Source organism: Pinus tabuliformis, chromosome 4_2 (assembly GCF_031772625.1).
Source record: "Pinus tabuliformis cultivar Carrire ecotype Pingquan chromosome 4_2, CPIR1, whole genome shotgun sequence".
In the NCBI taxonomy this organism is placed as follows: Eukaryota; Viridiplantae; Streptophyta; class Pinopsida; order Pinales; family Pinaceae; genus Pinus; species Pinus tabuliformis.
In genome coordinates this window covers 593,892,437-593,906,368 of record NC_142304.1, presented here as the reverse complement: position 1 = coordinate 593,906,368, position 13,932 = coordinate 593,892,437, and the positions used below count along the sequence as shown (strand labels likewise).

The 13,932-nt window shown below is 31.2% G+C and overlaps 1 protein-coding gene across 1 annotated transcript; it reads left to right on the top strand.

Annotated features, from left to right (window-relative positions):
• Nucleotides 1–292: 292 nt before the first annotated feature.
• Nucleotides 293–2,320, top strand: LOC149170696 (uncharacterized). The gene has a single exon (XM_089427333.1). It carries the CDS (start codon nt 463–465, stop codon nt 1,996–1,998), a length of 1,536 nt encoding a protein of 511 aa, XP_089283459.1. The 5' UTR covers nt 293–462; the 3' UTR covers nt 1,999–2,320.
• Nucleotides 2,321–13,932: the final 11,612 nt, after the last annotated feature.

Here is a 13,932-nt window from a genome sequence, read left to right as displayed (position 1 = left end):
CTCAATCCAAAAAGTAAGTACTAAGAAATACTATGCCCGCAGCCTTTTAAATCAATTCCTTCTACCCTTGCATGATTTTGAGAAATACTATGCCCGCAGCCCCTTAAATCAATTCCTTCTAACCTTGCATGATTTTGTTTCTGATATGATTTGTTTGCACAGTCAAGTTTAGCGTCATACTCAACGCTTTTATTTGCATTTTGTACCTGTATCAGAGGAACTTCTGCACATATTGATTCTCTGAAACCCATATCCTTAAATCTCAGTTTTATCCATTTTGACCTGTAGTTTCTATGGACGCCCAATTGCTGCTTATAGATGCAATGACCAATCAAGTATATACATCCTTTTCCTTCTGAGCAAAGGCAATGGTTGTATTTGAGCTTGTATTGAATATGTCACAATAGCCCAGATAATCATTTTGGTATTACAAGCTTTCATTTCAATTTCTTATCACACACCATGGTCACTGACATCACACACCGTGGTCACTTTTGCAGCATTCACTCCGAAGATATACATAGTGAGGACTATTTGTATACAGGGGGCTTGATCAGTGACAGTCACGGCATTTTGTGGGCACAGCCAGTTACCATATTCCAAAGCCGAGACACAATGAAGTCGCAGCAGCAGCCAGAGTTGCAGAAGAATGGAAGTGTGAGCCCTAGCAAGCTCTCAGAGAAACAGTTCAAACGTGGGAAGGAGGCTGGTAGATATAGAGGTGTCCGCAGGCGTCCATGGGGTCGTTTTGCCGCAGAAATTCGTGATCCCAAAACTAAAGAACGTCGGTGGCTTGGAACCTTCGACACCGCCGAGGAAGCAGCATATGCTTATGATTTCGCTGCAACAGTCATGAGGGGGATGAAGGCGAGGACCAACTTCATATACCTCGATTCAGAGCACTGTATCCCATCAACGCCTCCTCCTGCAGCTCTTACTAGTACTACATTTCCCGCTAATATCAGAAACCCATTTTCACACAGGCCTCAAAAGCTGCAAGATTCCAGCGCCACCTGCAATGAACCCAAGCAGCAGCAGCAGCAGCAGCAGAAACAACAGTTCAGTTTAAATGATGGTTACAACGTGCTGGGAAACATGGTTGTGAACAGTTGCTTGAGGCCTTTAAATCAGGATAGTGAGAACAATAACCAGTCCCTTGCAGGAGATAGTTCCTGTCCTGCCTCTCTTCCTAAAGACCATTATAGCATGAATGGGAGCCCTTGGCAGAACATGCCCCTAGCTGATCCTATCCTACTCTCCTCATCAAAACACACCATTGATCAAACCCATAATTCCACCATTCCATCCTCAGTTTCTTTATCAGCCTCTTTATCCTTAGCTACAAAGACCTCTGATCATCAGCCCGCCTTCATAAAAAATATAACTACCAATATCCCATTTTCAAACCTTGTTGAAAGTATTTCTTCTATTCCATGCTTAGAAGAGCCTGCTTCTGAGCTTTGCAGTTCGTTTTCATCATATACTTATGCATTGAGCTCTAATGTGGAACATCAATTCCAAAACTTTGCAGATAGCAACGGCTATTCAGATTCAGGCTTGTTGGAGCAGATAATTAGTGGGTATCTTCCAATATCTGTCCCAACTAGTCCTAGATCCAGTGTTTACAGCCCTAAGGACATGAACCATGACAACAACCTTGATCATGGTGTTTGTGTTCCTCAGGAGAACTATTCTAACTTCACTACTACTGGTGCTGGGTTCGACAGAACTGATTTTATCAAGGCAGATCTGGAAAGGTTCATTGAAATGAATTATCTTGGTTTATACTTCAATCCAGAATTACAGCAGCAACCACTAGAACAGTCACAGCAGCAGCAACAGGTAAACAATTTCAACAACGTCCACTTATTGACTTCATATCCATTCATTGAATCTTTGTTCAACATGCCACCTATTTCAGATGCTCTTGAGGAAGTTCTTCAGCTGACTCCAGAATTGTCTGATTCACAGAGGTATGACAGTGCTGGTTACAATTGATATTCCTTTCCTACACTCTTTCCGTTTCTTTTTACTGACCCAGAGGTTTAAGAATGAGTTCGTTATCGACTCTGCAAGTCACTTTCTCACCAGAACTAATAGGTGACAGGTTTCCATCATAGACATTTTTGTATGATTTCAATTTCCGCCCAAAACCATGAAATGACGGGTTCAAGCTATAACATTGTCAGACCATTCCGATGCCCTTTGCATCATTTCACTGTTGAATAGAAAGTTGTACATAAAGTTCTTTCAACACTAATGGTTTTAGTTCCAAAACATTTTAAATATGTTAATTTAATTTTTATGATGTTTGGTTTTATTTCCAAAACATTTTTAATTATATTAATTTATTTTTTATGATATTTGTTGAAATTCAGGTACTAAAGTAAGTTGTTTTGTTGTACTCTTTTTTGTTTAATTATATTAATTTATTTTTTATGATATTTGTTGAAATTCAGGTATTAAAGTAAGTTGTTTTCTTGTACTCTGTTGGTTCATTGCTGTATTTTTATATTAATTACAAGTTGGGGAAATTATTTAAGTGGTAAATAGTGAATATATATTTAATTAAATGCAGATAATGTTTAATATTAATTAAGTTTATTTTGGAGAGCTGAAATGAATAATTGTTATTTATTTTTTAGCTTGAATTCAAATTATAGTGTAATTCTCTTTTGGAATTATGGTTCTATTTTTTATATTTTTAAAATTTTAACCTATGTATTTTTATTTGACCTATGTATTTTTATTTGCTTTTTGTAGTATGTATTTATTAAACTGTTAAAATGTTTATGAACTTAAAATTTATAAATTATTGAAAAAAAATTCATGGAATTCTTAAATATTAAGATTATTTAGCTATTTGCATTTTATTCTCTTCATTTAGTTGTCTAATATTTGGGGTCTATTGGAAGAAGCTCGTAGAATTATGAAAGAAAATTATATTATGCTCAATTCACAATAATATATTCACGTTGAATTCTTTTCATTTAGTTATTCAATATTTGAGGTTTGATATGGTATTTCTTTATTTGAATATTTATGATTGGTTCTAGATCCAAGTTGGATAGTTGCTTTGAGTTCTCTATTTATCGAGCTAGTCTATCCATTGATCATTTTCCCATTCATTTGGCCTAAAACCCAATCAAGAATCTTTATGCTTTCATAACTATGGGCACAAAAGTTTCAAAGTATAAAAGGTTTTAACTACCCCTACCCTTCAATGCATTGTTGCTTCTCATTGCTTTGCATCACATTCAAAGAAACTATTTCTTTGAAAATGGAGTTTGTTATTTGAAGTTGATTTGGTAACCAATAGCAACATAATGAATACTTCAATCACTCGAATGTAAGCCTTTTTGTTTGAAAGGAAAGCTTGGTTTATCTTTGTAAGCCTCTTCTCTACTTAGATTGAATGAGTAGAGTAACAATGTGCTCTCTAGAGGGATGCGTTCTTATTTAAGTGTTGTGTTTTTCATATACCCATTGCCTATGTTCGTTTGATTTATAGCCCTTCACTTGTTAATATTGACCCTAGAAAAATGTTGTAAAATGAGCTCTAGTGGATTGAATATCCATTAAAATGGCATAAAATGAGTTCTAGTGGATCAAATGAAAAATGTTGTAAAATGAGCTCTAGTGGATTGAATCCCCATTAAAATGGCATAAAATGAGTTCTAGTGGATTGAATGGTGTTGAGGCAGAGTTTCTTTTTGGTGTATTATTGGAGTAAAACTAGCTATAACTCATATGATAGAGTTCAAACCTATTCCTATTATAACCCTTGCCCCTTAATGGTAGCTAGAGATGGATTTATGTGATTAACATTATAAATGGAATAGTTTTTTATTTCATAATACTCTTAAAGTCATTTCATTGGGTTATTGAGGGAATTTCCTCTCATGTAGATTCTAATCTAAAATGGTCTATGCTCAAGTGTAATCTCACAATAAATTGTGGAAATAATTTTTCAAGTAATTTGTGGGTTTAGAGGCACAAGGGGCAAATATGGGTTCCTTTATTGTGTTCCAATAATAGCGTTGAAAAAGAAAGGAAGAAAAAATGTAATCTCATTACTTAAGAATGGGATTTTTGAAACAATGGAAGCCCTAATTATTATTCATAACCTATAATCACTAGCAAGACACAAAGAACTTCATGCACCATGCCTTCATACATTGATTTATGAACATTCGACCCTTAGTAGAAAGCATGGCCCAAAGGGTTTGAGATTAACTAGAATGGTTAGAATGGTTTGAATTTTGGCTATATGCTACTCTAAAATGGGTACTTCATCATTTTCCTCTCTAACCACAAGTGCAAAGATTCTATTTTTAAAGGAAATTTTGGGATGATGGGAAAAGCAAGGTTTTCATGAAGTTGTGAACTTTGGGTTTGATGCTTACAAACAATCCCATCTTTTGTTGTGGACTTTGGTTTTGAACCCTTTAAAGAATCCCCTCTCTTTTTTTCAATTTGGATTAGACTTTTTAGTTTATCGTTGGAATTTTTGTAAGAGAGCAATTTTAAGTAGATAGGTCTTTAGGATCCTATCCTAAGGCATCCAAGATAATTATACAATTCATATCATATGCAAGGTTGTGTATTTATTAAGACCATATCAAACTGATTTTAGCCATTGTAAACTTCAAGTTGAGTTTTCTTTAGAGAAACTATTAGAATGTGAAAATATTTCCCTACATTTGTAGGATCTCTTCTTAGCTAATCTGCGTAGCACAATTTGAATCTTTCAAAGAATAACCATTATCTATGAGAACTATTTGGAACTTTGAAGATAACCATCTTTTATAGTAAATTATTTGAACCTTTCAAAAAATAACCATCTTTAATTGTAAATGGGGAAAAAATTTAGGGGCTACATTTCACAATTAGGCTAATTTTCAATAATTTTTTCAAAAAATAAAAATAATCAATTTCCATTTTTTGTGAATATGATTCATCCAAATTATGAAGGACAAAATTATTTTACTTTAAATATCACTATTTTTTCTAGAAACTATATAAAATCCTTAAAAATTAGAATATTTTTACAAAAATATCACTAAACATACTATAGTTGGCACTTTAAGAATTAATAAGATTTGCCAATATTGTTGCACTTAACATAAGTATACATCTTTAAAATTTCTAGTGTTATTGACTATTTGAACCTTTCAAAAAATAACCATGTGTTTTAAACCTTTTGGCTAATCATCATCATTTATTCTTGTTTAGAATTTTAAGCCTACCTTTAAAAATCTTAGTTGAAAGTATGTTAAAATAAATAAGAAACTCTTTGAGATCTTATTTTATGCTATCAATAACAATAATACTATGCATCTTATTAATCTAAAATTAAATTGTTTAAGTCTTCATCAAAGATTGTAAATTTTGAAATGGCCATTGAAATATGATAATATTCTTTATAATTATAGTGTTTAATCCAATACAATGCACTTGCACTATTATGGCCACTTAATCCAAAGAAGTAGCCACACTAAACTTTACTTAGTACATATCTTGGATTATTGTTTTTACCTTTTTTTACATTCTTTCAGGTCAGAGGAAAAAATAAAACTAAAAAATTTAAGTTTTTTTTTAATGTTTAACATATATAATTTTATTTTATTTAAAAAAAATTAATTATAAATTTTCTAATGTCTTGTAGTAGCTCAATTGGTGATTGAAGTAATTAATGTGAAATATATTAAAACTGGGAGATACAAGGTTCAAATTCTTTTGGTTATGACCTAGTTTATTGAAAGGAGAACCTCATAAATTATTTCTCATTTTAATATATAAAAAGAATCTTTTTTCCCTTTCACCTAATTTTTTTTTACAATTCTTCATTTATAATAATATTAAACTATTTACCCACTCCATAATTTGAAGACATCAATGTCCTTCTCATACTATAAACAATTCCCCATTAACCATGAGGTGTGCAAAGCCTTTAGAAAAACTCATGGAATTCCTTTAAACAAAGTTATATTACACCCACATAAAATTAGCAAATTCATATTTTTCTCTTTTCATTAATTTGCCTAATATTTGAGGTTTGATATCATCTCTTCCTCCTTAATCATTATAGTTAGTTCAAGATCTATAATGGAGGGTTGCTTTGGGGTCTTTCTTTCAAAATAATCTATTCATTGAAAAAGCTCAATGGATGGTTTGCTTTGGGGTCTTTCTTTCAAAATAATCTATTCATTGAGAAAGCTCAATAAAAAAAATATGTATTCTTTAACGATTGGTGTATGCATTGGTTTGAAGTATATGTTTAAAATAATATTAGAATGTTCATTTTCTTTTTGTTTTAATTTTTATTGATAAATCACTTTTGAATAAGTAAGAAATTGAATTATTATTATTTATTTGTATATCTATATTCTTTTGGGTTGCCATATAGGATCCTTTTTAGCATAACATGACTTTTGAAGACATATTTTGCACATATTTTATATTTTATATTTTTTTATTGCAAACTAATAAACTTGAACTTGTCATTGTGAAAATTTAAATAAATTCTTAATATTAATTAATCCAATTAGTTTGCTCCGTGAAAAGAATTACAAATTTCTATAGTGTTTTTTACTTTATTGTGATATATATCAGATATATCTTAAAAAAACTACCAAAAATTTAAAAATTTATTTTTCTATCTTTAATATTTTAAAGACTCACATAAAAACAAATATTATATTATCTTTAAAAATTTACTTTTATCTTCGAAAATTTAAATACCACCTATTGGTAAATACTACCTTAAACCAATACTCAAAACTTAATCGCTTGATAAATATCATATTATATTTCTCATAATTTTGGAAAGAATCATTTAATTTAGGTAGATCCCCATTGTCAAAGTAATACTTATAACGATCCTTCTATTTAAGAGAACGAGTGTTAAGATAACTATTGGAAAGATCATCTTCCAACTTTAATGATGTACTCACTTAGTGTGCATTAGGCATAACTATCTAAAATGTTAATAGAATTTATTTTTTTTTTTATGTCTATATGGAATAGTAATAGAGTTCCCATAGTGAATAGTGTAGTGTGCATTTTTCCTTTTGTTTTTATGGGTAATAAAAGAAATTAAAACGTTTTAGCAAGTAAATATTTTTCACTTTTAACTATAAAAAATATTACTTCATATTTTGAATGTAATGTTATGTTTAGGATGATTTAGATTTTAATTTTTTTTTATTTGAAAATTTTAGTGATTTTAAATATTTATTCAAATTATTGTTTTAATAAATTTAGATATTTTTTTACATGCAAAAAAATCATATAAGTTGTTTTTTATTTCATTTTTAGTTAGAGATATAATTTAAATTTTATATATTAATTAAATTTAAATTATTATCATTGGTTTTTAATCATGTAATGAATTATCAATATCATTTTTAAATTATTATTTTGTTATTTTATAGAACTTTATAATTTGAATTTTTGTGAGATTAAGAGTTTGGAAAACCCTTGCGGTGGTTAGGGTGTCGATCTATGTCTAAATCGAATGGTTTTTGTAGATTTATGTAATTTCTAGAATAATGGCGAAACTTTGTGACTTTGTGATGAAGTCGGTCCCTATCGTCGATATGATGACTGGAAAGGCAGGTTCTTCTTCTGCCTCATATAGCTCCATTTTGAAGTTAGACTCTGCACTCCCGACAGTTCAAGAAATTTCTTCTCTTGATATGGATCTAGACAAGGAAGCGTACATCAATGCAAAAATTTCTTAGAGCAAGGATTGGTTTGTCAGTTCAATGGTTTTTTTCCACTGCTGACAGATATGCATAAATGGAAATATGAATCTTGGAAACTCCATATATCAGATAACTTGAATATTTACCCCATGGCTCAGGGCTTTTTCATTGTTGTCTTTGACAACATCGAGGATAAGGTTATTTGCAAATTTGGTTTGTGGTTTTGGGGTAGTGTTGGTTTATTAATGCAACCATGGTCTCCTACTTTCAATCCAGTATCGACTTCAATCTCCCCGACTCCAATTTGGGTAAGACTTCTGAATCTCCCATTGCATTTTTGGAACATTCAAACATTAACGTCTTTTGGGAACACCCTTGGAAAATTTTGTTTTCGCTATCTGGATACAAAGTATTAAATTATAAAACAATTTATATCCGCATTTGTGTGGAGATGGACTTCAGTAAGGGCATTCCTCCTTAAATAAATTTGAAGGTCTCAAACTATGTTTGGGTTCAAAAGTTAGATTACGGAAATGTTGCTTTCAAGTGCAGAGCATGTTATGAAACATGGCATGTGTTTAAAAACTACCCAAGTGTCATGGCAATAAAGATCGAGGAAAATACTGGAGGTCAAATTGGTGGGAAGGAGTGAAGGGTGATCACTATATGGTATATAAAGAGGAAGAGCCATGGGAATTGAAAGACTCAGAAAATAAATCTGAAGAAGGCACTATCAAATCAAACACAATGGGGATTAATCAGGGGAAGAAAGAATCAAAAAACATATCTGAAGTTAGTGTTGACAAAGAAGATGCACCAGAGATGAAACAGGGGGAAACACAAGAGGATACTCCAAACTCGGGAAAAGAGAAAGAGTAGCTAAATCGTGTGGAAAATGGACTACCGCAGGAAGAAAACATGCAGAAAGTTGGAAAGGTAGACTCTTGGGCAAACCAGGCACATGAAGAAGATCTCAAGAACCAGAATGTTTAGCCAAAATCATCAGAAAACACTAGATGGATACAAATTGGGAAGAAGGGAAAAATGTCTCACTAAGAAAAACCAAAAGTCAGAGCGAAATAAGACCAAAATAATGATTATGTATTATTGATACATAGAATTTTTAAGAGTTTTTGGCAAGTGTACACATATAATAGTTTATATAGAATAGTTTGGAAATCTTGGACAGTGGAAGATATAGATGAAGAAATTAATGTAACAGGTTCTAGCCAAATCTCTTATAATATAAAACTCCATAATTGTTCCTTTAAAAAACTATACTTTTAATTTCAATTTTTTCCCAATATTATATTATTAAATTAATATATCTTTTTAAATTTTTAAATTTTTTTGCTTGTTATGATGCTTTAATTTATTTATTTTTCTTTTATACCCAAAAAACAATTATAATAAAAGTAAATACATTTTTAGATACTTAACAATTATAATAAAAAGAAATACTTTTAGATACTTATAACATTAGCATAGAAGCAAATGTTATGTTACTAGTTTCTTGTACTTGTAACTTTTATGAGAATCTTTGTTTACACATTTTTGAAGAATTTTATGAATTTTATATTATTTTTTTCTTTTTCCAATATATATTTTTTTATGTCAATTAATATACTTTCCATTTTATTATTATTTTAAAGTGCATTTCTTTGTAGAATGAAATATATTTTCAAAAAAATTCCTATTTTTTACATTTTCTTAAAATAGTTATTTTTTTCATAACATATGAATCTTGGTTTACATTAGCATAAAGTTTATTGTTTATTGAGATTAAAAGAAAATTATCAAAAAATGCATTCTAAAATTTTAAAGATTTTTCTTTTTGTTATAAACCACATCACTTTAGCTCTTAACTTAAACATTTTGTTGAGGTGTTACATTAGGTTGAATACATATTTTCCATTAAAATTAATAAACAATATTCTGCTAGTATTCCATTACAAGCTACTAGTTTCCCAAGTCCATCTGTATAATGTGTGGACAAGCTACTAGGTTCCTATGTTCATCTATATAATGTGTGGATATTAGATTGTTTAGTTTATTTATTTTTATTCTGTTTTTCCTTGTATTGTATTCTAATTTCCTTACCAACAAGTATACTAAAATTATGTAATCATACTAAATAATAATAGTAATGCATTACTTAAATTACATATTAAAATTATCTAATCATACTAAATAGTAATTGTAATGCATTACTTAAATTGCACTTTGATAAATAGATTTAAAATAAAAACATAAAACAATACTTCGTAAAATTGATGCAATTACATAATGTACCAATTTAGTGATCTCGACTTTTTTTCTCAAATTACTTTCGCATCTAATTATACCTTACTATTTCATTAACTTGACTATCCAAATTTTAGTGATCTCTACCATCCTCTTATACCTATTATCCCAGTGGGAGTATCCCAGCTTCCCACATGACTACCATAATATCCTACTTTATCCAAATACATCATGGTCTATATTTTCGTAAAAATATTTATGAAATACTCTTATTCTAAAATCTCTTACCTCCCCCAAAAGCCTAACGCAAACTCTATCATTATAAGAGTTTAGATCACTGAATATTAAGCCAACGTCGAGCCTACATCACAATTGTGAATTTTAAAATATTAAGCCAACGTGAATCTACATCACATTGTGAATTTTAAAAGTGTGTAGTTTGAATTTTAAAAGTTTATAGTTTAATTGAACAAATTGTGAATTTTAAAAGTGTATAGTTCAATTGAAGACATTGTGAATTTTAAAAGTGTATAGTTTAATCAAATTGTGAAGTTTAAAAGTGCATTGTGAATTTTATAAGTGTATAGTTTAATCAGATTGTGAAGTTTAAAAGTGTATAGTATAATTGAAGTGATTTTTTGGAGGAGGGGGGTAATTTTTGGTAGAAATTTGACAACATGATTATTGGTGAAATTTTTTAGGTTGCATTTTTAACGTAGAAATAAAATCAAAGCCCTGGAAAACTTGTGTCACTAAGTCTATACACAGATTCAACGATTTAAAATCATGTTGTTTCCCATTTTTAATGGCAGAACAGCAATTAGCTTCAGTGTTCTCAGCTCCAACTGGTACATACCGTTGATGTAAATTAATTTACTGTGTTAGCAAATAGTTGAATCTATCAGCCGAAGGTATAGCAAATTTTTTTTGAATTTAGCAGATTTGAATGTTCTTTTTGTTCATAGAATACTGTATATTCTGAAAACTTTTGAAAATCAATTTTGCTTTATATTTTTTATTAAAAAATGAATAACAAAGAATAGACTTTGCAGTGAAAAAAAAGTGTTTATTAGGCTGAAGAATTGCTTGGATAGCCAAAAGTAATTGGAATCGGGGTAAAAAAAATTCAAAAAATCTTGGGTTAAGAGTGTTTAAATCATTTTTGATAGTAGAAATAGATTCAACACCATCAAAAACTTCTATAGCACCCAAAACCTTGAAATTTGATAGCTAGATTTACAAAAATCTCTGCGAAATTTTATCAAAATCTTATCAAAAATTTCCAAAACAAAAACAATTCGAGAAAAAAAAATCTAATTTCATCGAAAATCTACATTGTAAAAATGGCCAAAAGGTCGCTCGTTAGACTCCCGCCATATCAAGAAATCAAAAATCTGACCCTACATTTAAAAGAAGGTTGTTACAGAGTGATTGGAGGCGGTTTAATGAATTTGTTTGGAGTCCCATAATCAATGTGCCACTACCACGTGTTCCAGAGCGGTTTCCACTTACAGGTGTACGAGAGAAAATTCAAACACGTACCCTCTTTTTCTCCCATAATCATTGACGGCAGTTAAATGCAGGACGCGTGGATGGTTGATATAGCGCATGACAGGCCGGCGGGATCATTGAAGGTGGTAACCTTCGTGACAAAAATTCGAATATCTACAAAAATTTTTGCTAGAAATTCGAATATCTACAAAAATTAAATTTTCTCTAAATATAACATTCTCTAAATATAACAGGAATTTCCGTAACTTTCTAAGTAACTCTTCTAGGGAAAAAACTAAAAAATATTAAAAAAACTTATTTTACATCATTAAACCTATTTTCCACACCTCTTAGCTCTTTGTCCAAATTTTGAGCTGTTGACTTTTGTTGGGAGAAGTGAGGGAAAAAAATTCCCTTAGTAGTCCACCTACTTTTGGATTGGAGCCTATATTTTAACCTAATTGTTGCCACAGGTTGAGAATTAATATTTCACAACGTGGAACAATTATGGCAAAATTTTGACCAAGTTCCGTAGGAAAGGAAAATTTCATGTGGAAGGGATGCCGGAGGATGAAATTCGTTGATATATGCAGATTCTTTTTAGACAAACAAGAATAACCCTTTATTGATTAAAGAACTAGATGTTGGTAAGATTGCAATTTCAAAAGGGCTTGTTAAGATAACAGTGTAAAGATATGTCCCACATGGACTAATAAATTGAAAGTTGATTTCCTTGGACATGGGTTTGATATGGAGTTCTTAATTACTTTGAGGACACTTTAAAGGTGGTAGGGTATAAAGTATTGAGAATAAAAGGTGTGAGAGAATTAAATAATGGAGTGGTTTATGGAGAAAATTCAAAAAATCTTGTAGAGATAGTGTTTGAATCATGTTTTTGATGGTGGAAATGAATTTCAGCGCCATCAAAAACCTCTGGGGCACCTAAAAAATAGAAATTAAATAGCAATCTCTGGGGCACCTAAAATCTTGAAATTTGACAGATGTAACTTGGATTTACAAAAAGTTTGAATCATGTTTTTGATGGTGGAAATAAATTTCAGTACCATCAAAAACCTCTTAGGCACCTAAAAACTAGAAATTTAATAGCCATCTTTGGGGCACCTAAAATCTTGAAATTTGACAGTTGTAACTTGGATTTACAAAAATCCCTACTGGATTTTATCAAAATATGGCCAGAATTTCAATGACTTTCAGGGCAAAAAAGGAGTCTCGTTAGACTACGGCTTAAAGAAGAAATATAAGTTAGCAACATAAACATAAACTAGCTATAGAGTTTTAATTATCATTTGGTCAAATCTAGTCAAGTTATTTGCTAAGTGAACCCTTGACCCACTTACTTCTTTCTAGTCATGCTAATAGCCAAGTGAGCCCAACACTTACTCAGTTCTTGGCACCTTACAATGGATGATTCTACGACTATTTGTAGGCTTCATTACAAGCAATACTATGCACAATATACCATGGGCCAGCAAAACCATATGCTTGAAAACCATGTATTATACACCTAACAACTTTGACTCTACAACTAGGTAAAAAAAAAAACAAACATCGCCCCAATGGGACTATCCACACTCGATTCATTCCACTTAAGCATATTCATGATAGTCTTATGCAACAATATGCAACCATGGCTCTAATACCACATGTTAGGAATAAAAATACAAGAGAGAAAATATCATAAACTATAACATACCAACGCACACATAAATTACACATAGATTTTATCTTAACCCTAACCATGGAAACACTTACCATGAAGAGCTTTCGATTACCATCTGGCCAAATCTAGCCAAGCCACTCGCTAAGTAAGCCTGAGATCCACTCACTGCTGGCACCTTACAATGGAGGATTCAAAAGCCTAGTATATGCTTCATTACATACAATATTGTGGGCACATATTGCGGGGCACTAAAACCATGTGCCTGAAAACTATGTGTAGACTAAAAAAATGTTGACTCTATGTCTAAGTCAAGTTCACCTAACAATCCCCCCTTTAAACTTGGCTTGGATAAATTCTTAGGGTCCAATCCTAGAAACCTGCACGCTCTCCATTCCTATCACCTAGGTCTACGTCTAGACCTTACCATTAGGGGTACACCTGCCTAATCAAATCTTACAGTCGTATGCCCATATACATGTAATTTAAAAAAATTAATCGCCAAAGTAATTACTTTTTTAATGATTGTTGTTATTATCTTCATAACTCTAGGAATAAACAATGTTTTTTTCACTAGAATGTACAAATGTCATCATTCTCTCATATTGTCATTCTTATCTTCCACCACATGCTACACAACCTCATGTTGCATCTTTTGCTTGCAAATTCTTGAAAGACTAAACTACTTCCTACTAACGCATCCACATTCTCACGTCCATGTAGCTATAAGACCTCCTTAATCATAACTTGGTGACAACCATCTCACATTTTTAAACTACTGCATAAATCCCGCTTTAATCAAAGATTCAA